General features: G+C 42.8%; 4 protein-coding genes across 5 annotated transcripts; 1 reads left to right on the top strand and 3 right to left on the bottom strand.

Annotated features, from left to right (window-relative positions):
- The first annotated feature begins 165 nt into the window (after positions 1 to 165).
- Positions 166 to 3,119, top strand: mlst8 (MTOR associated protein, LST8 homolog (S. cerevisiae)). The gene is given in 9 exon segments (XM_063892550.1): positions 166 to 236; positions 238 to 315; positions 642 to 693; positions 784 to 946; positions 1,031 to 1,106; positions 1,219 to 1,371; positions 1,822 to 1,946; positions 2,039 to 2,202; positions 2,467 to 3,119. Coding segments are annotated over 9 exon segments (981 nt in total). The 5' UTR covers positions 166 to 185; the 3' UTR covers positions 2,586 to 3,119.
- Positions 3,052 to 7,731, bottom strand: bricd5 (BRICHOS domain containing 5). Its single transcript, XM_063892554.1, has 6 exons — positions 7,678 to 7,731; positions 6,746 to 6,883; positions 6,521 to 6,670; positions 6,325 to 6,432; positions 4,568 to 4,721; positions 3,052 to 3,634 (listed from the first exon to the last, which is right to left on the bottom strand). Exons 1-6 carry the CDS (start codon positions 7,729 to 7,731, stop codon positions 3,540 to 3,542), a joined length of 699 nt encoding a protein of 232 aa, XP_063748624.1. The 3' UTR covers positions 3,052 to 3,539.
- Positions 7,732 to 8,236: 505 nt separating this feature from the next.
- pgp (phosphoglycolate phosphatase) lies at positions 8,237 to 11,376 on the bottom strand. The gene is made up of 2 exons (XM_063892551.1): positions 9,959 to 11,376; positions 8,237 to 9,157 (listed from the first exon to the last, which is right to left on the bottom strand). Exons 1-2 carry the CDS (start codon positions 10,554 to 10,556, stop codon positions 8,832 to 8,834), a joined length of 924 nt encoding a protein of 307 aa, XP_063748621.1. The 5' UTR covers positions 10,557 to 11,376; the 3' UTR covers positions 8,237 to 8,831.
- A 215-nt stretch (positions 11,377 to 11,591) lies between these two features.
- Positions 11,592 to 13,870, bottom strand: zdhhc4 (zinc finger DHHC-type palmitoyltransferase 4). Of its 2 annotated transcripts, none has more exons than XM_063892548.1 (7): positions 13,701 to 13,870; positions 13,321 to 13,455; positions 13,120 to 13,193; positions 12,701 to 12,879; positions 12,457 to 12,582; positions 12,111 to 12,355; positions 11,592 to 12,010 (listed from the first exon to the last, which is right to left on the bottom strand). In XM_063892548.1, the coding sequence occupies exons 2-7, from the start codon at positions 13,441 to 13,443 to the stop codon at positions 11,711 to 11,713; spliced, it is 1,047 nt and encodes a 348-aa protein (XP_063748618.1). In that variant the 5' UTR covers positions 13,444 to 13,455; positions 13,701 to 13,870; the 3' UTR covers positions 11,592 to 11,710. The 2 variants fall into 2 exon arrangements, with proteins under 2 accessions (XP_063748618.1, XP_063748619.1); XM_063892549.1 differs by having other exon boundaries at positions 13,714 to 13,868.
- Between the last annotated feature and the right edge of the window lie 2,709 nt (positions 13,871 to 16,579).

Genomic DNA, 16,579 nt, shown 5'->3' with positions numbered 1-16,579 from the left:
CAAAATTCTCTTGCATCTTCTTTCTATTTTTGGTTCATTTAATTGTTTTATGTGTTATATATATATTTATATTGCATTCAGCCTGGGTTTTCATTGCCAAAACTACACTGTAGCCCCTGAGCATATGACAATAAAGCCTTTGAGTCATTTCTCTCTGTGTGCAGTGACAGCCAGCAGCATCAGTGATGAATGTGAACCAGGGCACGGTGGGCAGCGACCCGGTCATTCTGGCCACAGGCTGGATACGACCACACTGTTCGCTTCTGGCAGGCCCACAGCGGCATCTGTACCAGGACGGTCCAGCACCAGGACTCTGTATCCTTACCATGACGATGAACAACTGTGTGCTATTACTGTGACACTAGGATGATCATGTACAGAATGAATATTTCACAATCACATTTGTGATTGTAATTAATACACGGCTGTCAGAAAATCAGACATGGATGCTGTCAATGAAGCCCTTGGTTATTCTCTTTACAGCATTTCCAGGATTTTCTCTGTAGATTGCCTCCTCACTATGGTGTCTCTCTGATTCTTTTCTATAAAGAAAGACTTGCTTAAATTGACTTACCTGAATAAAGCTGTAAAATATTGCAGAATTGAACAAAACCATCACCTTTTCTTAACGTTTCTCCTAGCAAGTAAATTCTCTTGAGGTGACGCCTGACAGGAGTATGATTGCAGCAGCAGGTTGGGCAACATTATTCTCAAACTCTCTTCTGAATTATATATTTAAATGAATATCTCCTTGAATAGGTAATTTACACTTTGTGTTAACAGGTTATCAGCACATCCGCATGTACGACCTGAATTCCAACAACCCCAACCCGGTGATAAACTACGACGGTGTGAGCAAGAACATCACGTCTGTGGGTTTCCATGAGGACGGACGCTGGATGTACACGGGAGGAGAGGACTGCATGGCTCGCATTTGGGACCTTAGGTACAATAAAGGAAGCTCATTGTGCCAAAAAACATTCACTCACACACAAATAAACCTAACTTTAATACCTTCTTCTTCTCCCAGGTCAAGAAATCTACAGTGTCAGAGGATATTCCAGGTCAACGCTCCAATCAACTGCGTGTGCCTGCATCCGAATCAGGTCAGACATTGCTTACTTGTCTTTAAACAGTCTAGGATGTAGATTTGTTTATTTATTATTGTAAGACAGTTTTTTGCTGAAAAACTTGGATTAAACCATATGTATTTTCCAGGCAGAGCTGATTGTTGGCGATCAGAGTGGAGTGATTCATATCTGGGATCTGAAGACGGACCACAACGAGCAGCTGATTCCTGAACCTGAGGTCTCCATTAACTCGGTTCACATCGACCCGGATGCCAGTTACATGGCAGCAGTGAACAGCTCGGTCAGTACCAAGACAGTGTTCAGATGGTGCTGTGTTTTGATACATTGGCATGTTAAAAGGATAGGCCACCTGCAGTTGATGGCACTTGGTTCGCCCCCATTCTGAAAAGCAGATGGGACTACTGGCACAGAAGCTAAGCTGTGTTCTACCAGAGGATGGGGTACGAGTGGTAGCTAACTTATTTCAGCGACTTGAAAGTCAATATAATTATAAAGTGTTTACTATATTTGCTAAATGTTTTCACCACTTTACTTTCCTATCAAGGCAGCAGAAGACCATTTGTTCTGCGTAGTATAATAACGGTTTTGGTTCAAGGAGTTTGGTGGCTTTAAGGAGAGCAACGATAATGGCTTCAGTTCCTAGTCAGAACATGTTCTAAATACAGTGTACTCTTGCTGCCCCTTGAAGTCGCTTGAAGTTCTATTAAAGCTCTCTTATTTTCTCTAACAGGGAAACTGTTATGTGTGGAACCTCGCTGGAGGTGCAGGAGACGAGGTGACTCAACTCATCCCCAAGACGAAGATCCCGGCACACAAACGCTACGCCCTCCGATGCAAGTTCAGCCCTGATTCCACGTGAGTTTCCTCCTCCTCTACACACTGTACATCTTTCTCTGATTGTTGTTGCTCCTCATACTGAGTGTGTTTGTGTTGGTCATCGCCTCCAGTCTGTTAGCAACCTGCTCAGCAGACCAGACCTGTAAGATCTGGAGGACGTCTAACTTCTCCCTGATGACCGAGCTGAGCATCAAGAGCAACAATCCCGGGGAGACGTCCCGAGGCTGGATGTGGGACTGCGCCTTCTCTGGAGACTCCCAGTATATCGTAACTGGTCAGTACCTTTTTATATATGAATCATGAAAAAGACAAGAAATCTTGACTCCTGCCACTGAACCGTAGCCTTGTGGAAATCAGATCAGGACTTTGATGACATCCCCACCCCTCTCCTTATTTCCATTCTCCCTTGCCTTGCCTAATTTCATCCACAGCATTTTTTAAATACTTCTGTTTAATAAGGCACATATGAAGCAACTTTACAGCATGTTGTGTTTTAAATGTTTACAAATGTCCATCTTGTTTCTGTTTGCATCCCCAGCCTCTTCGGATAACCTGGCTCGTCTGTGGTGCGTAGAGACAGGGGAGATCAAGCGGGAGTACAGCGGACACCAGAAGGCCGTGGTCTGTCTGGCCTTTAATGACAGCGTGCTCGGCTGAAGAAAACGAGGAGGAGGAGGAGGAAGAGGATAACAACAAAGAGGGAACAAGGACAGAAAAGCAATGGACTCTTATGGGAATTATCTCCAAATGTTCCCAGATATGATCTCCTTGAGAGAGTGGAGGCTTGTGTTTGAACATCACGATGAATCCCAGCTGGGTTCCAAGTTTTCCACAGTGCTCTTTCTTACCAAATGCCCATAAGTCTTTAACAAATGTAAATTCATAGAGTTCAAATCCATCAAGCAGACCATTTTGCAGGAATTTCAAGCGTACGTACGGGAACACTTCTGTACCAACAGGGTGGAAAATGGTAAGTCTGATTAAAACACACAATATGTTAGCGTAAATCAGCCACACTCTGTTTTTAAACCTCACTACTCAGAGATGTTTTAACGGTGCACCATATTTATGTTGTAAAAAGGACCAGAACTTCATTCAAAGATAACTACCATTTTTAATGTGGATGAGGAGATCTCAAGGAAAGATGTTGTACAGGAAATGATTCTGCAGTAAAGGATGTCGTTCAAAGGAGTTCTTACATCTTCTTTTTTCAGTCAAATGAAGGAAAAATTGGCCACAAATACGCAACAGTCTTTTATTGAACGGGTGGAAACACTCAAGAACGGTTACACATAATTATACTGCAGCAATGGATTACAGGAAATACAATTGGAGGCGAAAAAAGGGGGATCTTTCTCCTGTAATCTCCCAAGTGTCCCAGCAGAGACGGTATTACACATGAAGAGAGTGACGATGGGGGTTTGGCGATAACCGGACAGCCTGTCTCCATCTCTTCTCTGTCGGAAATGCTCTGAAGGGTTGGGCGGCGTCACTGGTTTGCTAGCGTCTGCATGGCACAGAGGAATCAAGTCAAAGCTGGCTTTTGTTCTGTGTTTTTTTTTTTTTTTTCGCGTAGAAGGAGCTAAAAAGACAACTTTGTTTCCCTGATCTTCACTCGGGCAGGTAGTAGAAGCACACAGACACGCAGATGTTGCTGGGGAAGCAGATGTCGATGCAGAAGTAGACCAGCCTCTGATTCCCCGGGCCTAGAAACCAGACAGAGACGTTGGTGACTAAAGAATATAGGACAAAATCTTTAACGAGATACAGGTCATCGTTAAGCAACAGTGAAAACTATAAGGATCGAAAAGCCAGCCCTAAATACAGATTATTATCCTCTTTTACTGCAAAAAATGACTTCAAATGTAATGCAGAAAGCACATTCACTGATCTGTCACAACTTAAAGGCTGAATAATAAACTTAAAGATATCAAATGAAAGTGTTTTTCTTTGTGGTATAGTTCATTTTCATCAGATAAGTATACCAATAATAATACAAAAACTACGCTTTGGATTTCTTTTGTTTTTTTCAACCAAAAATAAAATTTCCTTTCAATAAGAAATGTTCGGAAAAGTAGCTTCATTAACATTTGCAAAAGAAATGCTAACATATTTACTCTGATGTTTTTTTAAATGTCCCTAAAAGATAAAAAAGTTGACTTTAATTATCAGTAAAGCTTAAATAAATTAAGTCACATATAAAAAAATGATTCGGCAATATTTCCATTGAAATACATCCTTAATGGTCTCAAAGCAGCCTGAATGAAGACGATGTTAACAGTTCTACTTCATGGGAGCAGGAAATCTGCTCCCATTCAGCCTCATCATACTGAGTACTGCCACAGTGGAAAGGTCACTGGATGTCTCAGATTAGTTTTAGGTTTCAGCAGGTCGCTATGGAGCTGCCAGCTGGCGCTTTTTAAAAGCTCCCTTCATGCTGCTTCTGTGATACTGACAAACACATCCAGAACCTCTGCTGACATCACCATTCCTTCTTTACTAATGAGCCTTAATTTAAGGGGCCCTATTATTGGGTTATACCTTTCCTGTAGGGTGTTCTATAGGTTTGTGTGCATGTAAATGGTCTGTGAGTTTTATTTTATAGCAGCCTTCTCTCTAATGCATGTTGAAGGCCTCACCGTCGACCCTCCTGGTCCAGTGGACGGAGCTGTCCTGACACAGAGTCTGCAGCGGCTCCTCCAGCATGGACACATCCACCGGACTGGCTGCCAGAACCCCCAGAAACTCCTTCTGCCTCTGGGTCTCATTCCTGGACAGCTGGATCTGACCCTGCTGAAGACAAATCACATCATCTCAACAGAACATCCAGAAGTGTTTGTCCTGTGGAGCTGCGGGGTCATTTGATAAGGGTGAGAAATCATATTCAACTCACAGTGACAAAGTAAGAATGGAGAAAATTGTGAGTCAACAGAATAAGCAGATTGAAACTGGAGCTGCTATTAGCCTGAAATCTGCTCTGATGAGGTCAACACACTCATCTGCGCTCTTATTAGTCACAAAGGCAGTGTGTAATTGCAACACTTACACCTTCGATTGGCTCTGATAGCGAACCACTTAAACTGCTCTTATGCTCGAGTGGGTCACATAACCACCGGTTTTCCTCTGCTGAAAAAGACCAAGAGGCCTTTGTGCTGCAGAATAGAGACGGAGAGCATTTACTCCCCATCCATAAGGGGCCCTATCCCTCTCATCATAGATTGAATGACAGCACTGAGGAGCTGTATGCGATACGTGACACCACGAGACAGAAAAGATGCTCAGAGACTCAACTGAAGGTGGAAATGATGCTATTGTGCAAAAAAGATGCAGTCATCTTGGTTTACCTGCAAGGACAAATCACTATTAAGATTCAGAAATCATACCTGAGGGGCTAAAGAGAGACACCCCCTGTTTTACCTTCATGACCGTGGAAAGAAACCCTCAGAAACACATATTATGGTGTAGATCTTTAACTTACTGTCTATTTGCTTTTGTAGATTTCTCCAAAAGATCAACTGGGGAAGTTACATGGTGATATCTGTTATTTGAAACACCCTATTCACCTTTAGTATCTTGCTAAATGTATGCTATTTTGCAATACATATTCCCAAAGGTGTTTGATTCTCCAGAAAATCTCCACTTCAGTAACACTCACATCCATCAAAAGTTCCATTTTCCTGCATACAGACTAAATCTGAACAAGCATTTAATTAATAAGAAGAAGTCTTACTTGCGTATTTAAACACTAATTTAATAAAACAAATGTAAGTTGTCATCTGGGGATCCTTCATGATGGTATGTACCTGTTAGTATTTTAACCCCATTCCCCTGTAGTGTATCCAGAACTGAATCAATGCTACAGATCCAGGTATTTGCCACAGAGCAGACACACACAGGCCTGTCCCTCACTGACCATGCATCATGCTGTATTTTAATCCAACAGAAGAGTCTTAAAAGCTAAAAAGCCCTCACACAGAGCTGCCATTGTGCCCTCTCCACGGCTCAGGCTATCTGCTGAAGCCGCCTGTAAGGAGATCCCGGGCACGCCGAGGGGCCTGCAGGGATCAGATGTGCAGAGGAATTCAGCCGTGGAGGTGAGAGAGGGAGACTATACGGCTGTTCATATGCAACCTTAATGCTTCAGAGCGGCGAGGAGCTATGAAACCCAGCAGGTCCTGGCTCAGTGAGATACAACAGTGAGTCACTGAAGGTCAGTTCACACATTAGTGAGGCGGCGACTTCACAAACGGCGGAGCTAAAAGGGCAAAACGTCCTTTTCTTCCTGTGCCCAGGTGCATTTTTCATCCTAAGTTTTGTGGGTTCATGTATCCTGAAGGCAACGAGGGAGAAACCCTATTGTGTGTCATGAGTGTTCAGCTCTCACATGTAGAGATACCTTGTGTGTCGACGCCTGGAGGAGGGGGTGCACGTTCTCATAGTCAGATTCCTCCATCTTTCGCAGGTAGCAGCTCTCCTGGTCCACGGGTTTGTAACATATTAAACCCTGCAACATAACGGCAGACGTGTTTCCATTAGACAGAGAACTGTGGTTTGACTCAACTACTGATAAATCCAACAGAACTATCACCTACGTGTTTGATATCAAAGAGCACGGTGGACGTCTGATTTGCAGGTGAGGTCACGGAAAAGGTCACCAGGTTGTTCTGCGGATCCACGACGGCCGACTGGTTGATCAGGAGTCCATTCTGATCTGGAGCTGTGATCCGGACCAACTGTAAAGACTTACAAACACACACTCTGATTAATGAAAGAGAGGGAGATCTAGAAATGACTGGGCTTATGGAGCGTTACGTTACCTCGGAGTGAGGCTTCGACTGCCCCAGGTGGCCCGTCAAAGTGAGGGCGATGATGACCAGCAGCAGGGAGGCTGAGAGGCTTACCCAGAATGCCTTGTGTGGGAAGTGGGACCGGGGGGACGCAGCAGAGCCCCCATCCTGAAGACAGGTTTTTACACACAGTGAGAAGCTATCAACCCGGCACTTAAAACCTCAGTAATGGATGTAAACAAACTGTAGCAGGGTGGGAAAACTACACTGCTGTTGAGAGTTGTAGTTTAAGGGACAGTTCACCCCCCCAAAAAACATCTCTCTCTTACCTGAGAGTATTTTGGCGTGAGTTGCTTAGTTTTGGAAATACAGGCTGTACATATCTGCCTTCTCTGCAATAAAATAACTCTAAAGGTAATCTGTCTTTCTTTGCTTCAGACACCAAGAAGAATACACTTGAAACAATTTCTCTTTCCAGAAATCACGACTCGATCATAACGTAAGCAGGTGTCGGCCCTTTTTTACATTTTGACTGAACTGCACCTGACAAAGAGTGAGAACAAATCTCTTTTTCATCTGTAGATAACATTTTCCTTCAAGAAAAGAAAGAAAAAAGTCTAATTTGAGTTAACGTGGTCTAGATTCTGCAAAGAGACATTGCTTTTGTGTTTCTCTAATGTATTTCCTGGAAATACAAACCGAATCCCATTGAGTTTAACGATATGAGAGAGAAGGCAGACATCTCTCACACTCTCAAACTAATGTAGATCATTGTTAAAACCTAGGTTGATGTATTGCCCTACAGCCAAGATGTTTGTATATTTGGGGTGAACCTTCTCTTTAAAGCAATATCTGTCAGTCTCATTCTGTCATGCATCTTTTACTCACTGCAAATTTAGCTAAATCAAAACATATCTTGCCATCGCTCCTTAGTCAGCTTCATCCCCAAGGCTTTTCCTTACCGTGCACTGAGCATCTTCCAAACGGTTTTCCGAATGTTTCCAACACCTCACCATCCTGTGACCCTTGACGGCTCCTCACTGGGTCTGCTCCCTTCTCGTAGCTACTGGCATGGAGCTGTATTCATGACTGAGACTCAGTACACCTGGCCAGCTTCCCTTTGTCCCTGCAGACCTCCCCCTTCTTCTTCTTCCTCCTCCTCCTCCTCCTCTGGTCTCACGCCCAAAACCCACTTCACACAAAACTCTAACCTGGCAAAATCAACGTTGGAGTCTTGTCTTCCTGCTATTTCCTCCTTTTTTATACCTAATATGACTTAATGTGCCTGTCTAACATTATCCCTTCCCCCCTCACTCAAACACACTTACAGGAAAGGAATTGGCCGCCCTCCCCACCTAAGACAATGGACAAAGGGGTGAGGCAGGTGCAGGTTGGAAATCCTCTCTCATCAGGTGAGAGGTGATATCGCTGCCGCATCCACACGACGACAGGACAAGGTGACTTTAAGCCAGGAGGGTTTCTGTGTTCACTTTGAGGTAAAAAGCCACAGTGAGCAGACGGTTATTCAGTAAATATAATTTGAGTTTATTACGGATTTGAGCAGCTTTACAGGGACAAGTTAGAGAGAAGACAAGGTAAAAAGGAAGACTGGGATACCTTTACAACATTGATTAAACACTGTGACTTATTCCCAATAAAGTATCTGCATTGCTTCTGGTGAGGTGTAAAAATAAAGGTTTTTAATACACAGAAAGTTCACAGACCAGTAGACTCAGTGCTTGTAATTTATAGACGTTATAACAGCTGTAAACCTGAACAAAACATGTTGCACCACATTATATTTGATGTGCTCATCCTCCTTGAGCTGGACTTGTAGTTGCTAAAGAGGAGATTGCATCACAGACAGTCTTTAAAGTACACTCTCTTCCCCTTTCCCCAAAACATGGAAGATAAACACAACATTGTAAATCCTTGTTCTTGTGTTATAAACCATCATTAATACCAGGTTAAAATGGCAGGTTTTGAATTTTCCCCAAAAGATACACAATCTATACCTTAATAAACTTTGTACTAGATTTTAATCATATATATCTTAGTGAAAAATATTCCCTTTTAGTGAGTAATGGAGTCCTCTTGCTTTCATTTTAGTCCAGGTTCATCCCTGCAGAGCTGGCAGCAGATCAGCGATGCTCTCCACGTAATAATCCGGCACCATGCCCTGCCTCTCCGTGCAGCCGCTCTTCTGATGGGCCTCGGTGTCCGCCACCGTGCTGACCCCCGTGAGGGTGAGGAGGGTCTTCAGGCCGCAGTTGGAGCCCAGCATGATGTCCGTGTCGAGGCGGTCGCCCACCATCAGGCAGCGGCTGGGGTCCAAGCCAAACTGGGAGGCCACGCAGTCGAACATGTAGCGGTTGGGTTTGCCTACCGTCTGCGCCTGGCGCTGTGCGGCGGTCTCCACGGCCTGCAGCAGACACCCGGTTCCTGAGAGGAGGAAGAGGAGGAGTGGACTCAATCTGGTTCATACAGCTTTAGGCAAGTTAGATTAAAAGGGACCTACGATGCTTTTTTAGGTTTTCACCTTTATTGGTTTGTGTGCATGTAAATGGTCTGCAAAGGCTAAATTCCCAAAGTTCCCTCCAGAGGGAGTTTCTCTCCGACACACTCCCCCCCCCTCTTTAAATAATAATGATCCCTCCATAGCATTTTGGATGGGTGGAGCTTAGAAATTCAGACAGGTGTGGCAAAATGTTGACACCTTTTAAGTCAATTCTTTTCAGGAAGTAGACCTTTTACTTATGATCTGTGTAACATAGTTAAAGTCTGACTTGTATTGAGCATTGTTCTCTTTATGCACATTTGAGTGCATGCTTTTTTTTAGTTATAGCCTCAGCTCTGTGACCCTGCAGAAGTAATGTGCACACAGTTTGCAAAACAAGAACTATCCAATTTTCTTCATGACCTGGCCTAAGATCTAGGCTTTATGTTTCACCAAAAGTTTAAGTGATGTGTGCAGAAGATCCACCAACTAGTGTTAATGTGTGCTCCAGTGATTTACCTGCTTTAACCAACTGTTTGTTATATGTGTGTGTATCCAGTCCCTAGTGCAGATGTAATACTTGTGCATACTTGTTCTTGCAAAATAAGTACTATCAGAATTTTTTCCCATGACCTGACACAAAATGTAGCCTTATATTTCACCATAAGTTTGTGTGCAGTATATCCACATGCAGTGATTTCACCTGCACCACCCCTCTGTTATATGTGTGTTTATGAAGTCCCTACCTGGCACAGCCTTGCCTCCCTCCAGGGGCAGCCTGGTGTCCCTGTTGGTCCCCACAAACAGACAGCCCTGCCGGATCAGGTACTGCAGGGCTCGGTTCAGCTTCATGTAGCTGAAGTGCTCATCGAACCCGACCACCACCGCCTTCACCTCGGGATCCAGGTCCACATTGGCCCAGTCCACCTGCTTCCCGGATATATGATCTGCTCCCACCCCGGTCTGCTGGATCCCCACCGCTTGCAGCTCGTCTTTCATCGCGTTACTCCCGATCAGGTACACCTTTTTACCCTCCAGTTTGCACTCATTCTTCAGGTACATAGCTGAACAATACGCCGTTCCGAACACCTCCTCTTCGGTTGCATTTAACCCCATTGTGGTCATTTTCTCCACATACATCTTCCTGGTCTTGGTGCTGTTGTTGGTGACGAAGAACACCTTCTTGCCGCTTTCCTTCAGCAGGTTTATGACCTGAGAGGCTCCGGGGATAGCCTGGTCCCCCCGCCAGATGACCCCGTCGCAGTCAAACAGCACGCTGTCCACCGAGTCCAGCACGGGCTTCACCAGCGCTCCGGTTAACCGGGTACATTTTGACCCAGACATTAGTGTAACGTGTGACAGGTTCAAATGTGAATAACGGTCGGACCGTAAATATCCGTTACGTGTTGTCAGGTTTAAAAAATGAATAAACTATCCGACCGTTAAATAGCCGTTAGTGCACGTTTTGTTCCCTGTCGTGCAACGTCACGGTTCGTCGTTGCACTACTGTCTGTAGTTACGTCCAGTGCTGTGATAATGGTAATGTGTTTGGTTGAATAAGTTTGTTGAAATACGTCGCTGATACAATCCTGACCTTCCACTTCAGTGCAAAAGTGTTGAAGCAATTCTGAGGTTACTTCCGCACCGGCTTAAAGGGAAAGGAACCAGTTTAGTCCACTTCCGGTAAGGCTCATTTACTGTTTACAACATGCATTTGTTTGTCTTTAAAATAAACACAATGAAATGTGTAATACATTATAGCATGACCACGTCTTATTCTACGGTTTGATTCTAGCTACAAAGCTGTGAAAATTAAATCCAGGGACAGACAAGTGCACTTCCGGTCAAGCTCCTGCCCTGCCCACAACACTTGTCGTTTCAGAATAATAACACAATTAATAAAATATGTTACATAACAACTGCGTATTCAAAACTATCAAAAAAGCCAAGCACACCGGTCACTTCTTAGCATCAAACTACAGCTCCAGTGAGTCTTTTAAGTGTGAAAAATCCACTAGGATGCGTAGCAGGAAGGTAAGAAAAGCTACCACTAACACATGATTCATATGTTCATTTTAAGAGCAAATATATTCAGTGGGTCTAGGTTGTCCAACATGCACAAATGTGTTTTTAAGTAGGTACACAATAATTAAAACCTGCGAGGTAATCTAAGTATTGAAATGATTACAATGGGAGGACATATGCTCCAGCCTTTGAAGCATTCACACTTTAGTCAAATATGGCAGTCAAAGGATGAAAAAAGCAAGAACATCTTAATACCAAACTCCAACAGGGATTACTGTTTTGTGTTTGCTGTACATGTTGCCAGAGCTTATTCATACAATACATTCTGTGGGAGGTAGACACCAGAGCTCGTAATAAATCTGCTACTATAAACTTTATTTCTTCACTCAGCAGTAGTTCTTAGGCACAGGGTCCCCAAGGGGTGTACAAAAAAAATGCAGCATAAAAACACAGCTGTCGGCTGTCCTTTTCTTTCAGTTGTCTTTTTTGTGTACAGGTTTTGGAGGGAAGAAAATCTCTCCCAGGTTTCGGAGTATTCCTCTGCTGTAGTAGTTTCTTTTAGAGTGGTCTGGTGCTGGGCTGTGGAGATGGTCTGCTGTTGCCGTTGGATGGCAGTGCTGACACACGTAACCTCGACTTTTGTACCACTCGTTGGACGTCTGGTTCACGAGAGCCAGGTAGGAATGGAAAAGAGCGTAACCCGCGAGGAGGAAGAAGACAAAGACCAGAAATCCCAACATGAAGACGATTCGTGGGAAGGTCAGGAACAGATGCTGCAGAAAGAGAGAAAAATAAAGGTATTATGTGTCTGAGTGGCTTGATGTAAAAGAAAGGCAGCAGCGACATGCAGTATGTCAGCAGTATGGCTCTTACCTGCACCACAAACAGAGGCCCTGCTGACTGCTGCTGGCCCTGCTCATCTATATAACTGGCCCTCAGAAGCCCTGATCTCAGCACAGCGTGAAGCAGCATGTCTCCTGTTAGAACGGCAACGTCGCCCGCCATGGCGCAAACGCTGAAGAGGTAGAGCAGGAAGTAACGTGTGTTCTGAGCGCCGATGCAGTTGTTCACCCAGACGCAGTGGTGGTCAAAGCGTTGGACACACCTGTTGCAGACCCCTGAAACAAAGACAGTGGGTATGATTCTGTGTTCCATACTTTGCTAATATAAATTGCATTACAATGTTTACTCTGCTGCCTGCTAATATTTATGTTCTCACTGCAGTGTTTCGAGCGAGCTGGTTTGACAAGCTTGCAGGTTTCACAGGAGACACCCGGATGAAACAGCCTCCTGTCGTACGGATAGATGTGCAGCTGGCCGGCGATTTTCTTCTTCGTCACTGTGCCTGCCAAGGTCGAGAGGAGAAAAATATAACTGCACAGTCATGGCAAAAAAAACTCTCCAAAACGAACAAATTGACAGTAATTTATTAAAACATTTCTGACAGCTAGTATAATATTAACCTGGATCTCTCCTGATGCAGAGGTAAAAGCAGAAACTCTTGATGACCAGCAGGATGTAAGGCACAGACAGGCTGATCAGAGAAGTGTCCATCTCCCTGCAGAAGCCATACACCTCGTAGGTAAACTCTGCATACACAGCGGCCTCTATCAGGATGTGTAGATAGATGAACATGTTGTTCCTGCAAATAGAAGCAAATGATGAAGATTGAAGACAAATGGGCAGGATTATAACTGTTTGAACCTGGAATAAGAAATACACAAAGGGATAATTGCACAGGATAAACATTGATGAAATGAAATGCATTTATACTTTTAATAGATAAATTGTGTATAATCTTGTACAGGAACATAAAAAAGTAATATACTGTTAAAATATAAAATGTATATACTAGAAAAAACAAATGAATTGAACTACACACCTTTGATGAAACAGCCTGTGTAAGGTCCTCTGTGAAAACTTCTGGAGCCATTTTGGTGTAATTGGTGCTATTACCTGTACAGAGAATACCAGTCAGCTTTAATTGCACTGAATATCATGTTTTAAGATTGTGATAAATGAGTCAAACAGTGCCACACAGTGTCCGTTTCTGGGAGTATTGTCAACATGCATCTTTGCTTACCTTTCCTACAGAGTTAAGGAGGATACTGAATGGAGTTTGCTGCTGTCCTGAGTATTTGCACACTAACACTATACATGTCAGCACCACCGTGACGTAGACAGCGAACAGGGTGAGGAAATCCATCTCACCTGGGGGCTTCAAAGAGACAAAACAACAGGTGTTAATGGTACAAAGTCACCACGTACAGGTAGCAAACTCACCAAAAAGTAGCGTTATTAGTCCGTGTTTCTGCTTGTTTGAACACGACTTTAAGCAAAATGATGTACGTCTTCCAAAACTACCCACATGGACAAGTTGACGTTAGCATGCTAACCTAAATCAGTACCTAACATTAGCATAGGTATTCCCCCTTTTGTCACCTCCTTAGGTCGTTTACTTACCTTCTTAATTTACCTTTTAGTCGAGGTCAAACATAGCTGCCTTTTAGTGTTTTATCTCACGTCCACATAGCTTTATTTTGTTAGCGCTATGGACACTAGCAGCCCCTCTGGTGCTCTGTAAACAATGCTACTTCCTTAGCATCGATGTAGCTACATTCCAAGCTAACGCGAGGGGCTGGGCTAACCTGCCGCAGGAGGAGGAGGGAGTGTCTGCTGTAACTGCATGTCGATATAAATGTAAAGTTTGTCTAAATATTAAGGGGCAGTTGTAGAATGTAACTAAGCACATTAACTCAAGTAAAACATGAAGGTACTTGTACTTTCCTTGAGTGATCATTTAAAAAGTTAATCTTAAATACGTCCTTCTGCCTAATGAGTACTTTTGGTACTTCAGGTTTGATGCTAATCCTTTTTTTACTTCTACTTGAGTACAATTTGGATTTTTTTAGTCAATAGCATTACTACTTTTACATAAGTGAATAAACTGAGTAGTTCTTCCACCTCTGTTAAAGGGTTTCTTAATAAATATGCCTAATAAAACCCACGCTGTATATTACTTTCACGTGTAGGTTATACAATTAATAGACTGTAATGTTTTCACTTATTTCAGGATATCTTATATGCCTTTCCCCCGAAGATTCTTGTTTTTCCACACTTTAAACTATAACTATTACTTATTCACCATCTTAGCCAAAAATGACAATGATGAGGAAAAACATTGATTTTGATTCATGTATTTGCTACAGAGTGCAAACGTGAAAAACAGGCTAAATGTTATTTAATGCACACGCTATCTTTCAATTTCTGACTTAAAATCTAATACCTTTATAACATTTTGGCTACAGTGCCTACTTGAATAAGTAACTTTTAGTCACTTGTGATTTTTTCTTTTCTCTCTGTCACTGCCATCCAGAGATCCACACAATGCAACGCGGCATCACAGGACGGACACCTGTTGGATCTGGTGGCTGACATGGCCCGACACTCATATTACAGCTCTCAGTGCCGGAGAGAGAAGCTTTCCTCTGGAGCTCTGCTGCATGGAAATCTATGGATGCTGTTTAAAAAGGTACAGGGTGTGTGGATGTGCTGTAATAGGATGTGGACCATTTTATATTTTTCGTTTGATATGTTTTCGGTCACATATTGCCTACACTTTTCACCTCATTTATGGCGAATGAAGGGCCAGAGTTGCTTTTTGTAAGGTATCATATTTTAGGTCCCTTGTTTTTAATTTAAAACACCATGTCTAGAGATATTCTAAAATGCTTATGTAATGATAACTACTTTTGTATAACCACATATTATATAAATGATATTAACTTTCATTTTGCAAGGATACACTTTAAAAGTGCATTGATCTTTTAATTGTGAACAACATAAGACATGGGAATTGGAACAAGAAAACTAAATCCTAAATCAATTAAACATAAATAAAATAAAACCCCACAGCACAAACTATAAAAGTAATAGATTTTAGGCTCAAAATTAGACTAATGTATTCCCTTAAAAGCATCACGTTGGCTAAAACATCGCTAACATTCATATGTAAACAAACACATCAGGCTATGTCAATGTCATGTCCATGTTTCATACAATACTTGGACAATGTATGTATCTTGAAAGCCCTTCACGATTTCTCTGAAGAATAACTTATTACAGGGGGCTTAATCAGGCTTGATTGTCTGTGATATGTCAGCTTCTGTCTTGTCACACGTGAGTAAACGTCTCAGCTGTAATGTAAGAGGAGTTTGATTGTAGCGGGCAGCATCTGTGTTGAATTATTCAGTTGAAACCGGACTGTCTGTTCTTTATTGCGTGCTTTTCAACTAATGACAGTTTGTGCTCCAATAACTGAGTCGGTACTTTCTCTTCAGCTGTAATGAACTCTGAAAAAATTGTATTACCCACTCTTGTTCACACAACCTTTACTAATATTATGTCATACAATTAGTATATCTGAGGTGTCCAAACAATCATAAATACAATAAAAATCACAATAATATGTTTTCTCATATTGAAGGATGAAGGTAACAAAGGACACTGACATCCTCTTGTTGTAACTGACAAGCTGTAAATTCTAATTTCCACACATTTTAATATTTTGTTATATTATATATTAGTTGATTTCACAGCCACATGTATTTTGAGGGGTCAACAGCAATTACCCGTTCTCTTTATTATTGGTTCTGTTATTATTATTGTATTTTAGCCCTTGCAGACCATTTACATGCACAAAAACGTATACTACAGGAAAGGCAAACCCCAAAAAGTATAACAGGGCCCCTTTAAAAAGATAGTTCTGATTCAAAGCAATGATGTGCAACCTCTTTTACCGACTTTATTTTCCATCACCTGTCTTCAATGTCATGCAGTATTCACAATGTGTGCTTCCACGTTAGTCGGTGTCTGCATTCTTTATTTGAGGGGAGCATGTGTTCCTTCAGTGTTAATGACAGGGGGAGCACTGAAGATTCAGCTCATAATCCAACTAATCCCACAGGCTGAAGTCTTAAATTGCCCCCCTTTCTTTTTCAATGGACGGCACATTTCGTTGTGCTCACACACACGGACGCATGGATTCCCAGGCATGCAGACGCTCCAATTAGTCCTCATCAGGCTCGGCTGCAGAGACTCAGAGTGATTCTGGGCCACGAGCGGTCCCTAGGAGAGCCACCTAGCCGAGAGAGCAGGAGGAGGAAAAAGACACGTTGGTGTATTTATAGAAAAATGAGGCCTCTCACAATACCCCTTTTGGAGAGAGAATTATTAAGGAACCGAGGTGCCTGGGTGCACGCGTCCCAGTTTCATGATTAACACTGTGCAGGCGGGCCGGCCCGAGGAGGAATCAGGGATGAGAAACAGGACTAACTCCTTGA

The sequence above is a fragment of the Eleginops maclovinus genome, chromosome 10 (genome assembly GCF_036324505.1).
Source record: "Eleginops maclovinus isolate JMC-PN-2008 ecotype Puerto Natales chromosome 10, JC_Emac_rtc_rv5, whole genome shotgun sequence".
Classification (NCBI taxonomy): Eukaryota; Metazoa; Chordata; class Actinopteri; order Perciformes; family Eleginopidae; genus Eleginops; species Eleginops maclovinus.
Note: the sequence above shows the minus strand (reverse complement) of the source record. Positions and strands in the feature narration are given on the sequence as shown.